At 33.7% G+C, this 14,153-nt stretch overlaps 1 protein-coding gene across 3 annotated transcripts in view; it reads right to left on the bottom strand.

The window, feature by feature from the left end:
• Positions 1-6,487: 6,487 nt before the first annotated feature.
• Positions 6,488-14,153, bottom strand: part of SWEETIE (HEAT repeat-containing protein) — a 42,052-nt gene continuing 34,386 nt past the window's right edge. The window contains exons 35-49 of one of the 3 annotated variants that reach the window (XM_011036737.1): positions 13,288-13,344; positions 12,902-12,988; positions 12,683-12,811; positions 12,364-12,567; positions 11,804-12,259; positions 11,140-11,205; positions 10,556-10,653; positions 10,358-10,454; positions 10,037-10,193; positions 9,139-9,446; positions 8,918-9,052; positions 8,658-8,822; positions 8,445-8,570; positions 7,004-7,789; positions 6,488-6,890 (exon numbers count right to left, since the gene is read on the bottom strand). In XM_011036737.1, coding sequence (XP_011035039.1) covers positions 6,882-6,890; positions 7,004-7,789; positions 8,445-8,570; positions 8,658-8,822; positions 8,918-9,052; positions 9,139-9,446; positions 10,037-10,193; positions 10,358-10,454; positions 10,556-10,653; positions 11,140-11,205; positions 11,804-12,259; positions 12,364-12,567; positions 12,683-12,811; positions 12,902-12,988; positions 13,288-13,344 — 2,880 coding nt within the window. In that variant the 3' untranslated portion in view covers positions 6,488-6,881. Of the gene's footprint in view, positions 7,790-8,444; positions 8,571-8,657; positions 8,823-8,917; positions 9,053-9,138; positions 9,447-10,036; positions 10,194-10,357; positions 10,455-10,555; positions 10,654-11,139; positions 11,206-11,803; positions 12,260-12,363; positions 12,568-12,682; positions 12,812-12,901; positions 12,989-13,287; positions 13,345-14,153 lie in introns of all 3 variants that reach the window. The other 2 variants (XM_011036735.1, XM_011036736.1) reach the window with 2 other exon arrangements.

Below are 14,153 nucleotides of genomic sequence, written 5' to 3'. Positions count from 1 at the left end.
AAATGAGGAACGTCTATTTTGTCAAGGTTGCTTTGATGAGATACAAGTGAATTTACAAGACATTACTTTTCACTCACCCTTTATTCTCTACCCATAACAGGATTTCATATGGTGTTAAACATTCAATGGCTAAAGATGTTAGGTTTTGTAATCTGTAATTGGAAACAATTAATCATGGACTTTCATGGGGACAATCAAGTACAAAGATTACAAGGAATTAACCAATATATTCAAGCAACATCATTGGCATTGGTTGTGAAATAAATGTGCTAAGACCAGATATTGTTTGTCATCTATCTAAAAATAGACATCAGTCCTAAAATGCAACAAACATTGAAGGAATATGTAAATATATTCAAAGAACCAACCACATTACCACCTTTAAGAGATATTCACCATCATATTCCCTTCAAAGAAGGTACTTAATACATTAATGTGTGGCTTTATAGATAAGTATATTTTTTAAAAGTAAGGATTGAAAAACAAGTCCAAGAAATGCTCAATTTGGGAGTCATTCAATACAGTACCAATTCATTCTTATCTCTTTTTTTATTGGTGAAGAAGAAAGATGGCACTTAATGATTTTACACAAACTATCGGGCACTAAATTCATCCACCATCAAAGATTGATTTTGCATCCTTACCATAGATAATATGCTAAATGAGTTGTATAGGGCAACCTATTTCACCACATTAGACTTACGAGTTGGATATCATCAGGTACAATTATATATTCCTGATATTCTAAAAACTACCTTTCAGAACCCATAATGACCATTTTGAGTATCCATTTATGCCTTTTAGCTTATGCAATGCCCCTTCCACCTTTCAAACCATTATGAATTTCATATTCCATCATCATCTTCAAAAGTTCATACTAATCTTTTTGTATGATAATCTTTTTTTATAGGCTTACCAGGAAATCACATATAGAACATGTTAGAACCACATTAGATATTATAAGACAACATCAGTTTTTTATTAAATCAAGCAAATATGATTTTAGAAAACAGGAACTAAGGTATTTGAGCCATATTATGACACATCAAGGGGTAAAGGTAAACAATAAAAAGATTGAGGCCATGATAGCTTAGCCATAACCCGCTAATATTAATGAATTGCATGGATTTTTAAGCTTAATAGGTTATTACTAGAAATTTATTCAAAATCATGAACTTTTAGCTCGTCCCCTTACCCATCTCCTAAAAAAACAGCTTTTTATGGATTGACGAAATAAAGGGTGCATTTAAACTACTCAAATAAGCCATGACAACTACCCCGACTTTAGCCATGCTCAATGTTAATGACTTTTTCATTGTTTAAATTGATGCCTTAAGTGATGGAATCGATATTGTCCTTACTAAGCAAGGCTGACCAATTGCATTCATGAGTCATGCTTTGGGAATTAGTAAATAAGCATGGTTCATCTACGCCAAGGAAATGTTTATGGTTATAAAAGCAATTCAAACATGGCGACCATATCTTTTGGGAAAAAAATTCTTCATTCAAACTGATCACAAAAGTCTCAAATATTTCATGAGGCAACATATGCCACTTCCAAACAACAAATATGAGGACCAAAGCTTTTGGGCTATGACTATGAAGTTCTTTACAGGTCAAGACATGAAAATTCAATAGTTGATGCTCTTTTCTACTGTCTTGATAACCTTCTTCTTAATCCTTTGTCTGTTCTACAGGTTACTCTTCAGGATAATATGAGAATGGTAGTACAAGATGATCCATATAGCAAGTGAGCCACCAATAAACTATAGATCTCACTGGTCCACACTCAATGCAAAATGGTCTTTATTTATACGAAAAGAAAGCAATTGTTCCACAAGATATTCATAACCAGCTGCTACATAAATTCCATGACAATAAAATGACACGACATTCTGATGTATTGAGAACATTTAAAAGTTTAGATTAATAATTTTATTAGCCATCCATGTATCGGTCTATCTAAAATTATATTGCACAATTTGAAGTTTGCCAAAGAACCAAAATTGAAAATTTTTCCCTAACAGGATTACTTTAGCCATTGCTCATTCCTTGTCAAGTTTTGAATGATATCAGTTTGGATTTTATTGAAGGTCTTCCATCCTCACATGGAAAAGATAGTTTTTTGGTGGTCATGGATAGACTTAGTAGTATGCTCATTTTGTTACATTATCTCATATATTTTCTACAAATATTATAGTTGAACAATTTATAGAGCATATTGTCAAACTCTATTACATACCAAAATCAATCATTAATAACCGTAACCCCATCTTTATCAGCAAATTCTTGTTAGATTTCTTTATTATGTCAAGAACCAAGTTGAAATTGAGCTCCGCCCACCACCTGCAGATCAATGAACTAACTAAAGTTGTGAACTGCTGTGTTAAATAGTACCTTAGCTATTTCATCCATTAAAGGCCATGAAAATGGTATAGTTGCTTACCTTGGGCATAATTTTTGTATAACACCACCTACTATAGTTCAACAAGGATGACACCTTTCTAAGACTTGTATGGATGGTTTCCTCCATCCATTCCCTTTTTATTTTGCTGGGTTATCTTGGGTTAATGAAGTAGATCAAAACCTCTTACATCAGGATAATTGCTCTAGCATTTGAAGAAGAATTTAGACATGGCAACTAAGAGAATGAAATAAATAACAGACAAAAAGAGGCGAGTTATAGAGTTTTAAGCAGGTGATATCGTCCTTCTAAAGCTACATCCTTATCACTAACAAACCACCTTCAATAGAGTTCATCAGAAACTTGCTAGCAAGTTTTATGACCTTTATAAAATCAAGAAAAAGATCGGCAATGTTGCTTACTAATTACAATTACTAATATGCACAAGGATCTACCATGTTTTTCATGTCTCTCTTTTAAGGAAATATGTTAGGGGTTCTCCACAAGTTACCTTAGCGCTCCCACTCATTACTAACAAAGGTGTAGTTTCTGTAGAACCAAAAAATATCCTTGATACACGCTAGATTAAATAGGGTGATAAATTTATTAAAGAGAGCTTGGTGAAGTGGAAGTAGTTACCTATTGAAGGTGCTATATGGGAAGACACAACACTGTTGCATAATTAGTTTCCTTATCTGGACCTTAAGAATAAGGTTCCAATTAGTAGAGGTTTATTGATAGGATGAGAGCATCTGAATGCACCCCTAAAAAGAATCCTAAGTTTTTAGTTTGAGTTAAACCATGGATTCTATTTAATTTATGCATATGACATCATTGTTTTGATGAGATTCTATTATTACAAATACAAAATAAATTAGAAAATTTAGGTAAATCATTATAGCAAGATCATATACCATAAAGTTCTATATCTATAGGTTTGTTAGAGAGAGTAACTGAAAAACAATGAAGGAGCGAAAAAGTTATTGGTTGACTATATTTTGACTACGAAAAGGGATGTTCTTGGTGTGAACATTTCTATTAGATGAATAGAGTTTCATTGAAGTGTTTTTAAACTTTCATCTTGCCTAAAAAAGTATATCAGGATCAAGAAAAAAAGAAAAAATTCTGAATCAATTTTGTATTTTTGGATCATTTATGGGTTAATTAATTGGTTTTTTAAGGTTCTAAGAGTATTTATTAGATATTTTTAAATGAAAATTGGTTGAAAATAGATTCTTAAACCTAAAAAATGGCCCTATAATTTTTTAATCACAACTATACTAATCAAATTTTGAACAAGTAAAAGCATACGAGAAAGCACTTACATTGAAGTCAAGAAAGAGCATTAAAAGTCAAGACTAAACAAAATCTCTATCCTACTTCCAATTCCAAGCATTCTAGCTCTATTGAGGTTAGTATTGCTTTTCTTATTGTATATGCCAAGATTTTTTTTTTATGAAATAAAAATTACCTAAGGCCTCACCACCATATTAGAATATCCAAGAATTGATTTGGAGGCATTCAATATATAAGGTTCTGACTTACCAGTTCAAATGATAGATGGCCCAAAAAGATAATTAGGGAATGCTATTATAGGTTAAGAAGTTTCAATTTTCATAAGAAAAAGCTCTTTGCCTTTTATTTGTGTAGATAAAGTTGTAGCTTTATTGACAATTATGTTTTCATCTATTTATGAGATTTTAAATTTGAACATCTACTTTATAAAGAAAAAAAAGTTTAAATTTCCATACTATAACATATTTGGAATTATTTTTTTTGTCTAAATTAAATTATGGAAGTTCCAAAAATTCCCAATTGATTTTCTATATCTATGTCGCCCAATGAATTCCATTTAGCTCACTTGTTTTATGCATTACGACAACATTGTTATTTAAAGATTCTAACATTATAAATACAAAATATATTAAAAAGGTCAGGTAAATCATTGTAGCAATCTACAATACCTTTTTTTTTTTTCAATTAGCGTTTTCTATACCAATTTCTTAAAATTTGTAAAGAAAAAAAAATATTCAATAAAAAAAAGATCAAAGTGTAAAATAAAGAGAAACCATATCACCTATCTTAGTTTTGGAGGACAAAGTTCTTTTTCATCCTTCTATTTTCATTTTTCTTCTTTTACAATCCTTTTATTTTTTTGCAATTTTAGTTTTGGTTCAAAACTTTATTTTTTCTCATTTTTTATCTCTGAATTTGTTAAATAGGATAGAAAGTTGTTGGCAAATAGCAACAAAGAGGGAGTCGTTGATTAACCACATTTCAACCATAAAATATATCATTCTTAGTATCAATGAGTTTCATTCGATGATAAGAGTTTTACTGAGATGTTTTTAGGCATTTATCTTACCTAAAATATATTAGGGGGTTAAGAGAGAATTTTTCTCCTATTTGATTTTGTGTTTTTAAACCCTTTTCGATGTTGGTTTTAGATTGATAAATTACTTTTTTGAGGTTCAATGGTTTTATTAGATTTTTTAGATGAAAATGAGTTGAAAAATGGATTCTTAAGAAAAAAAAAAAAAAAGCCCCATCATTATCTATCCACCACTATGGTATTTAGATTTTAAGCATGTAGATTATACGTTATCTTTCTTAATTTTCTTAAAACAAAAATAGAGGAAATTTTTAAAATAATTATCCATATAAATATGATTATATTAATAGATTTTCTATCCAATTTCTTATGGTTAGATGAATAAAGTCATGAAAATAAAAGGAATTTTTTTTTCATGGATTCGTTTTTCAATTTTATCTTTCAACATTTTATTTTTTTTAATTTTATCCTTTAAAATTTGGTTTATTTTGAATTGAACTTTTTAATTTATTTTGATTTATTTTCTATGAGATTATAATGGCCTCAAACAAACATTATAACACTGAATTAATGCTTAATTTTTTAAGCCCATATTTTTATTGTCATATAAGTAAATAAAAATAGTTTTTTAAAAAAATATAAAATTTAGTGGAGTCCATAACTAGAATCACAAATTTGAGAGGATGACTTGTGTTGATTAGAAATTAAGTTATATAATTTGTTTCAATTTGCTTTCTAGAGGAATATTTTGGTTTTAAACAAGTTTCAATTTGCTTTCTAGAGGAGTGTCTTGGTTTCAAACAAATATCTCAACATTAAATTAATGCTTGATTTTATGAATTTATATTTTTGTTATCATATAACTAAGTAAAAAATAATTATTGAACCCAATATAGTCCATGAGCTGGGTCGTGGGTTAAGTCATGAAACCCAAGTCGATCTAGTATATTTTTATCTCAATATTATTTTTTCTGGATTAAATCACGAAACTCAAGTCAATCTAATATATCTTTATTTCAATATTTTTTTTTCTTTTTTTAAAAAACAATTTCTTAATATATCTTTTTTTTAAAATACCATCTTTGATTTTTTTAAGTCAAATTATTCATCTAGATTACTTTGAACTCATTAAATTATCTAGATTACTTTGAACTCATTAAATTAAATAAATTACATCAGAGGAACCTCCACACAATTTATTTTCAAACCCGAGCTAGGTAAATAATAAGGGATATTTTAAGTTTAAAACATTGAAATGTATTAAATAATAATATAAAAAAATAATTCCTGTGTTTTTCAAAATATTTTTGATAATTCATTAATGATAATGTCAAGCAAATTATCTAGTTTCAGTCCTACTACAAGGCACAGTTTGTTAATATAAGCTTATGCGTACAACAGGCGACGAAATATTTGGCCATGTCATGGAACATAATCACTCTACTATTACTTGATCAAATGCTAGGAGCCCTCTCGGTAGATAAATTGGAAGCGGCTTATGTGATTTTCGATTTCAAATAGAATCACGCATCTACAAGGTGAAAATAATGTTTGACTGCTGGTTTATTTTCACGAATCATTCAAAGGTTGCCTTGTCTATTTTTTCAAATTATTGTTAGTTTTGTGAATTCTTTTTTATTTTTTTAACACAAAAATGATTAAAAAAAAAAACATGATTACCGCACAATTCATTCCATTTCCTGCAATGAAAGAGATACGAGACTAAGTTGGTTTCACAATTATTGAGATAAACCACACAACATTTGTCTCATTCCCCACACAGTTTAAGAAACAAAATACCAACCCATCATATAAAAATTCATAGGACAAAAGTCAATGGCCTGCCTAGGCCTCATGTTACAGGAAGGCTTAGAATAGGGGGGGGAAATATCTGCATTATAAACGATAAGTACTTTATGTTCTGTCAATCTCACTGTGATTCTGGCTTACCACTGCCATTGCTCTTATTTAAGGCCATCGTTTTGTTCACGGTATCTTCAGGTTCTGCACGCTGTTTACCATCAGATTCCAACACTGCTTCCTCCCGATCTTGTTATCTTGGTAATATCAATTTCTCACTGTTAATCCTGCTGCTGCTCACTGCTCTTAAATTCATCCATGATCTTGCCCAAAGCGTTTTCAGCTTCAACATGCCTTTTTATACTTGCTCCATCCTCTGCTTCCTCCTCAGTTTCATGTTCAGAAAGCAATTCTGTGGGCAGAGCATCCGATGATCATGGAACAACATTTTGCTCATCTGGAGGAACCTTGAGCTGATCATGGTCCTGCACTATATTTGCTTCGACCTGTACTTTATCTTCAACAGATTGAAGATCATCTGGGGATACTTGACTCTGATGATCAATTCTGTTATGCGGGCTATGCGTTGTCTGCTCATAATCTTCCACTATATTCACTTGAATCGAGCCTTCTGTATCCTCAATAACTTTAAGATCAGGTGAGTTTTCTATTTTCTCTTTGCTAGACTCTGCTCCCTCTTCATCCTTGTGGCTCGGTGCTTCGTCGATAAGTTGAAGATCAGTTGAGATTTTTACATTTTCTTGGTTCAATGCCACTCCCTCCTCTTCTCTATTATGATATTGATCATTATAGGGTTTGGGTTTGATATCATGTCCTAGGTCATTAGAAATCACTTCTTGCTGCTCAGCACTGCTCATATCACCTTCATTGTTGACGGGTTTGGATGTAGGAAAGTCTTGAAACTCCCTTTCTGAAATAGATTTCTCAACCAGGTCTGGTTCTTGAGCAGCACTTTCTGCTTTTGAAACAGTACCAGCTGCATCAGTTGAAGCAGGGAAAGACTGGAAAGCATCCCAGTCATCTTCGTCCTCTTGGTCATCTTCCATGCTTACCTGGTCAAAGTGAACAGGGGATGATGGGGTAGAACTTTTCTGTCTACTTCCTTCTATTGGCAGTGTTGATGTGGATGATGTTTGGGAATCTTTTGGCACTGGTAATTTTATTTCTAATGATGCCACAGTTTTCATTGGTGATGCATTTTGATGCTGTGCCACAGACGCACGGATTACCCCCTGAAAGAAGAAAATGAAAGGACAAAAAGGAAGTTCCATTATAAGCCCAAAGTCAAATATAATATTCCCACAGCAAAAGCACTGAAAAGGAAAACCCACAAACTACTATAGTCAACTTCCACCATTGTTAAGAATAAAGACTAGGAACAAGAATTGCTGAAAATAGACAAATCTTTCCAAATCCTCTCACGCCTCACCACTCCCCTACGTGCATGTCTATGTGAAAGCACGCACGCACTCAAGCCACTCCCTTCACATGTAAATGGCACTCTAATTCAGTCTTCTGTTATAAGCCGGTATCTGAGAAGAGATGCAATGGCTTGTTGTCCAAGTCACATCTGGCTCAGGAAACCTTTCAAGTTGCCATACACTTGTGGTGAAAGTAAAAGTTGCAGATTGAAGGAATGAAATTAGAAAATATTAAAACCATGTTTAAAACAGACTGCAGCGAACAATAAGAAACACAGAATCCAGTTGACAATGCTGACAAATAATAAGAATAATGGGTCTTAATTGGGTTAGCGGTGCCTGTCTAACAAACTATGAGAAAGCACAACTAGCATCTTTTTTCTTTTTCAAATGAAATAACTTTGTATATTAGAAACATAGCGAAAAAAAAAAAGCTACATAAAGGAAAATATATAAAAGTAGTAACCTGAAGTTGCTGTTTATGTGACACGGGCATTGATAACAAGACATCCTTAAAGTGGACTGCCGATGAAGGAATTTGAGCAAGAGAAGAAACAAGCCTTACAGCATTGGTTCTTATATCACTGACTTCCTGTCATTAATTGTGCGGCAATGTTAATAAATATTTAGACAATCCTGTTCTTAATTAAAACTTAAAAAGCTGTCAAAATTTGTCAACCTGAGAGGAATCATCTTCTGATGCCGAGAATATCATGACAATGGCTTTGAGAAGCAGATTCATGAAGCCTCTCTGACATTCATTTGCTTTTGAAAGTGTTTGTAGAAGCACTAGAAATCTCAAGCACTCACCAGCAATAGACACAGATTCTTTACTTACTGGTTTCTGTAACAATGGAATATTATATTTTGTTTAGAATGGCAGCATTCAAGTATAGAAGTGCAGGTACCGTAATTTTAATTAGCAACTAAAAGCAAAACCTTCAACGAGGTGTGGATTATGTGGAAAATTTCTGTAACAAGCTCCCCGCTAAAAAATATGAAGAAAGAACTGTCTTCTATGTTGGTGCTTCTCTGAGTCATGGTTTTGAGCACTTGCAATCCAATTGCTTGAACCTGTACACAAGGTTTTCCAGGTGTCTTTCAATGTTGGGAAAAGAATGTGGCCATTCCTAAAAATGCTTGCATGAATATCAGCTTACCTGTACATTTGAATCTTTCAGCACAGTCTGGATGTATTTGCTGCAATACTTGAGCACAGCAAGACAAATAGTATTGCTTTCTTCAGCTTGTCTGCCATATTCACTTTCATAAACTAGCTTGGCTAATAACATCATTTGCTCAATAGAGAAAGAAAGCTTCAGTTGCAGTAACTTGAGTAAGTCAGATCTTTTGTTCTCCAGAAGGTGAATGCCCTTGATGCAATCCTTAATCAAATCAGCAATCACATTCAGACAAGTTCCCAGGATTGCCCTCAGATGACTGCTATTATTACCATGTTCAGCAGAGTCTGCAACACAAAATTCAATTAACTTCCTATGAAGCATTTATTATTTCAAAACACTTTTACTTATCAGGATTGAGGCATCACAGCAAGGTTTTTTTCCTGAAAGTGATAGAAAGAAGGCACACACCACCACAACATGCAGTACAAACTGAATTTCTTTATTTGTCAGTTTTTAATGATAAAAGGTAAATTTCTCCCTATAATGGAGTCATTCAGAATACCTGTTTGGCCTGTCAAATGAACTTCTGAGTTTAGTTAGCTGAGAAAGAGACCGCTTTTATCTACTTATAAAACGTGGAAAGAATAAGTGCACAAAGCCCTTTGCTATTCTGCATGGTACCTTCCCTTCATTATTTTCTGCCAAGGGATTTCCTAAAATGATTTACCTATATTTTTTAAACAGTTCAAGTAATTTCTTTTTAGGGTAGAAGTAAGAAGCAAGCCATAGGGGAGTAAAATGTTGTCTCCAAGAACACAAGAAAGTGAAGTGAAAAACTGGCAATACCACAGGAGTGGTTCAGTTTATGATTAATCACAAGAGAATGAATTCACTAGCAGCTACATTGCAGCAATGCCAAGTACCGATTACTCACCATCAACAAGTTTCTTCATCAAGGGAATCACGCACTTTACAAAGTCATTAACTGTTGAAAAGCTTAACTCTGTCAAAGCTTCTCTGATACACTTGTAACCAACCAACACTAAGGCCACGACCACAGACTTTAATTGCTTCTGCATATTAAGGCACAACTTCAAGGAAAATTCACCCAGCAGCTTAAAATGGTAAATAATGAGATAATACTAGCAATGATAGATGAACATTTTTATGGGTAAATCCTCAAGGAAAGATATGATATACCACAGAGTAAATCCATTAAGTATAAGAAAAATCTAAGCTGAAATACCTAACCCACCTTTGGTTCACAACGCTTCACAAGTGTCTTTGCTGTAATAAACAATGGAGATATCAACTCCTCACAGTTTGAGTGATCTGATAGGACTTCATAGGTTCTAAGCACCAGTAAGTTGGAAAGTATCAGCTAAAGGTGTTTCTTAAGAAACACACTTAATTAAATGCCTAAAAAAAATTAATTTCTAATAAAAGGCATGACCTCTGAGAAACATTGAAGATATAAGCCAAGAGAAGTTCCACGACCAGATAACCTAAAGCTTCTGCTTCAAGAAAATCTGCGGGGCAATTCTGCACAATCTGTTCCAGAAATAAATTAGAATCAACTCAGCCCAATAGAATGCAAACATCCAATGCAGGCATCAAGCTAAAACTCATCATTTTTACTGATAAAAGTCTGATCAATCCTGGAAAAGGAATTAAATTTAAGCAGAATCCATCATTAATCTTCCAATCTACATGCTAAAAGAACTAATTCCTTTATCAGCAAAGGGTATTTATAAACACATCACTAGAAGGACATGGTGCAATGCTGCGCACAGCCATCAAGACTTAAATAATTAGTAGCAGTACATCAACAATGTGAAATCTCTTTAATGCTCCAGTTAAAGTTGTAGTTGTTGCTGTGCCATGGCATGCAATCATCTATCACTGCTTAAATGGTGCAATAACTCTAATTAGTTGTGGATGTTCAGAAAACAAGCATGATTTTTTTTTAGACTTGAAGAGGAGCTTTCACAAAACAAACATCAATTATTTGGAAAAAATGAAACTTGTGAAACTTACCTGTGATAGAACTGATATTGAAAGAGTACTCCAAGAGTTATCCATGTAAATAGAGTAGAAGAAAACCTGCATTGATTCAGTATGATGAGAAGGCATAAACAAGTAGGGCATGGCCATGGATATTAAGCATAAATAGGCAGCCATCTCAGAATCACAAAAAGGTAAAAGCCCTTCACCAGCAGATTCACATGATAGTGCATGGGAAGCTAAAAGATGTGTTTATTATACATTCTTGCAACGAAACATGTGAAACTAGTCTTTTGAAAGTTCAAGTACAATAGTTTTGTATCTTATATCAACATGAAAAATTGAGTCTTCCTTACAAATGATCTATCATGCCTGTCTTCCTTGCCATGACATGGACATGATTGAAAATTTGTCACCCAGAATTTAATGTTGAAAAAAATTTGGATTGACATCCTGAGATGCAAGCATCAAGAACATACATCACTACAAGCACAGAAGATACTGTCTTCATTCTCACTTCCAATCCAATATGGCTTTTAGAAATACATGCAGCACTAAAGTTTGTATCATTAGGGCCAAGTGAATGACATCACAAGTTCTTTCTAACAAGTCTAGAAAGATGAAACACAATGAATCAATGAAGCAAAGTAAGCTTTTACACATTTTTAGAGCAAAGGGCAAAGAAATAGGACACAACCTGCAGCAATTCTCGGCAAATATCCAGAGTAATAAATTCTTCAGTGAAAAATCTTTCTGTCAAGAGAAACTGGAAAACTGGCAGAACAATCTCATATTGCTTCAAAGCTGCAGTGTTTGTCTCTTCAGTTGGTGAATCTCCACCGTATCTTACTTCAGCAGAACTTAGTAATATTATTCGTCTAGTAAGAGTTGGATGTTGCCGCTGAAATAGAACAAGCAGGGAAAACCCCCATAGAAATTGATAATCTTCCAACTGGAGTTCAACCATGCTATATCCAGATATTAAACTATTATTTGATGTATTTTCATCTGTTTCCTTTGAATTCCCATGGGTATTTGCAGGAATTGCATCTAATGCAAGTGCTTGCAGAATCACTGGCCAGGATTCCTCTAAACTGAGCTGCACTTTTGATGAAACGATAGGTGATTGAATTCCATCAAGGAATGGATTCCACTGTATGGAAAGAGCAACTAACTTAAACATTTCCTTGATAAACACAAATGAAATCAAACAAGACAGCAATCAATAGCATAAAGCTAGCAGACTGCTATGCTTACATTTTTCTTGGCATCCAGGCATAAGCAAATATAACTGTAATCCTTCAGAACCCCAATCCAGTACCTCCCCAGAATATTTGAACTCTTAGAAAACAATGGTAACAATGCTAGATACTCGTCTGGAACTCCACCATGGTGTCTCCTCAAAAATGAGAAAGTGTAACATTTGAGAGAGGCATGAGCGGCCAGAAGTCTTATCTTGATCTATTAAATCTTCAAATTAGTTAGTAAAGTCCACTGCATGCTAATGTATACAAAAATATTCAGGACATAAATAGCTACTTTGTTCTATTACTGAAGCAACAATCACTTGGTATACCTTGCATGAGACCCACTCTGCGAATGAAGGATAATAAACATCCTTGAAGTCATTCAGTGGCCTAGAAATTAATGAAAACATGCGTTTAACTGCAACTTGATCACCACCCAGTACTCCACTGGTCATTATCTAAAACACAAAATGTCAATTCATTTTCTTATATGTACAGAATTTCAATTAATTTAAGAAAAAAATTAATCACATATGTTAAGTCAGAACCTTGGTGGCCAGCTGAAGCCCTGCCTCGAGAAGAATAGGACCAGAAGATGCATCCAACGCTGTGCGCACAGCAGATACTAGTTGGGCCTGCATACCAAATAGTCCAAATTAAAAAAGAGAGAAGCATAAATAATTCATATGTTCATGTATGAATGTATTAGTGCATTCAGAGAAAAAAAAATCAATCAACAGTTTGTATTTGTTTATGTCAGACTATTTAAGAGCCCGTCTTCAAACTCTACTTTGTTAGTATAAAGAAAACTGTTATAATATTCCACTATGCATATTTTATCAACTAAGCATAGTGGTTGAACTAGTACAGGTGAGCCAGACCATTAGCCAGATCAATGTCCTAACAGAATTTAATAACTAAGCAAGTAACATACCTGGTATTGTTCCAGTAGAAGATGTCCAGGAAGCTCTGGGTCAGGGGATTTTTCAAACTGTAATCCAAGAAGATAAAAATAGAACAACTTAAGAGGGGAATTTTTTTATTTGACAAGCAGAGAATGTGGAAAGAAAAAGGCTGCCCGAACAATGGAAGGCGGAGACATTAACTGCACAAAATGCCACAACTAAGTTATAACATGTAACAGCTAACAAGCATAACCCATCATGTTTCTCTGACAGTTGCACAACAAACAAGATCCATTATTTCCTCATCTCCTCCACATGTGACATTGACTTAAATTAACATGGCCAATTGAGAGATTTCAGTACAAGAAAGGATCAAAGTTCATAGGGAAAAGAAGACTTTGGAGGAACCCCCAGATATCACACATGCCTCCACAATGAACAGCAAGCTGAACTCCAATTTTTCCTTTTTTATCCTCATTAAGCCTCCAACATAACACATTGCTTCCTGACCACTGAGTTGAGCCACCTAAAGACAATTTGATTTTGATGAAATACAGCCGGATTTTGATTCAAATTCCTCGAGGTCCACATATATAGTGTTTGACTTTGCATACTTATTGGTAGAACCTGTAACACATCAGCTGGTAGCCCTATACCACACCCGTATGTCACCAGAACAACTTCTCACATCCATCACCTATTAAGCATCATGCCTCAAAGATTTGTGCCACTAGTTCCAAAATCAGCAGTAAACTACCTAGGTTCATAGAAGAAGTCCTAGCATCCTTGGTTCTTATATAAAGCAGCAGAACTACCACAAAACTCAAAGCAAATACAAAACATTTTCTGACATGAAGAAACAAAGTGCAATTAAAAGCCAAGTTTAGAAGCACAC

This window comes from Populus euphratica, unplaced genomic scaffold (genome assembly GCF_000495115.2).
Source record: "Populus euphratica unplaced genomic scaffold, PopEup_1.0 scaffold99.1, whole genome shotgun sequence".
NCBI lineage: Eukaryota > Viridiplantae > Streptophyta > Magnoliopsida > Malpighiales > Salicaceae > Populus > Populus euphratica.
The sequence above is the reverse complement of the archived record's forward strand: the minus strand, read 5'-3'. Positions and strand labels throughout refer to the sequence as shown.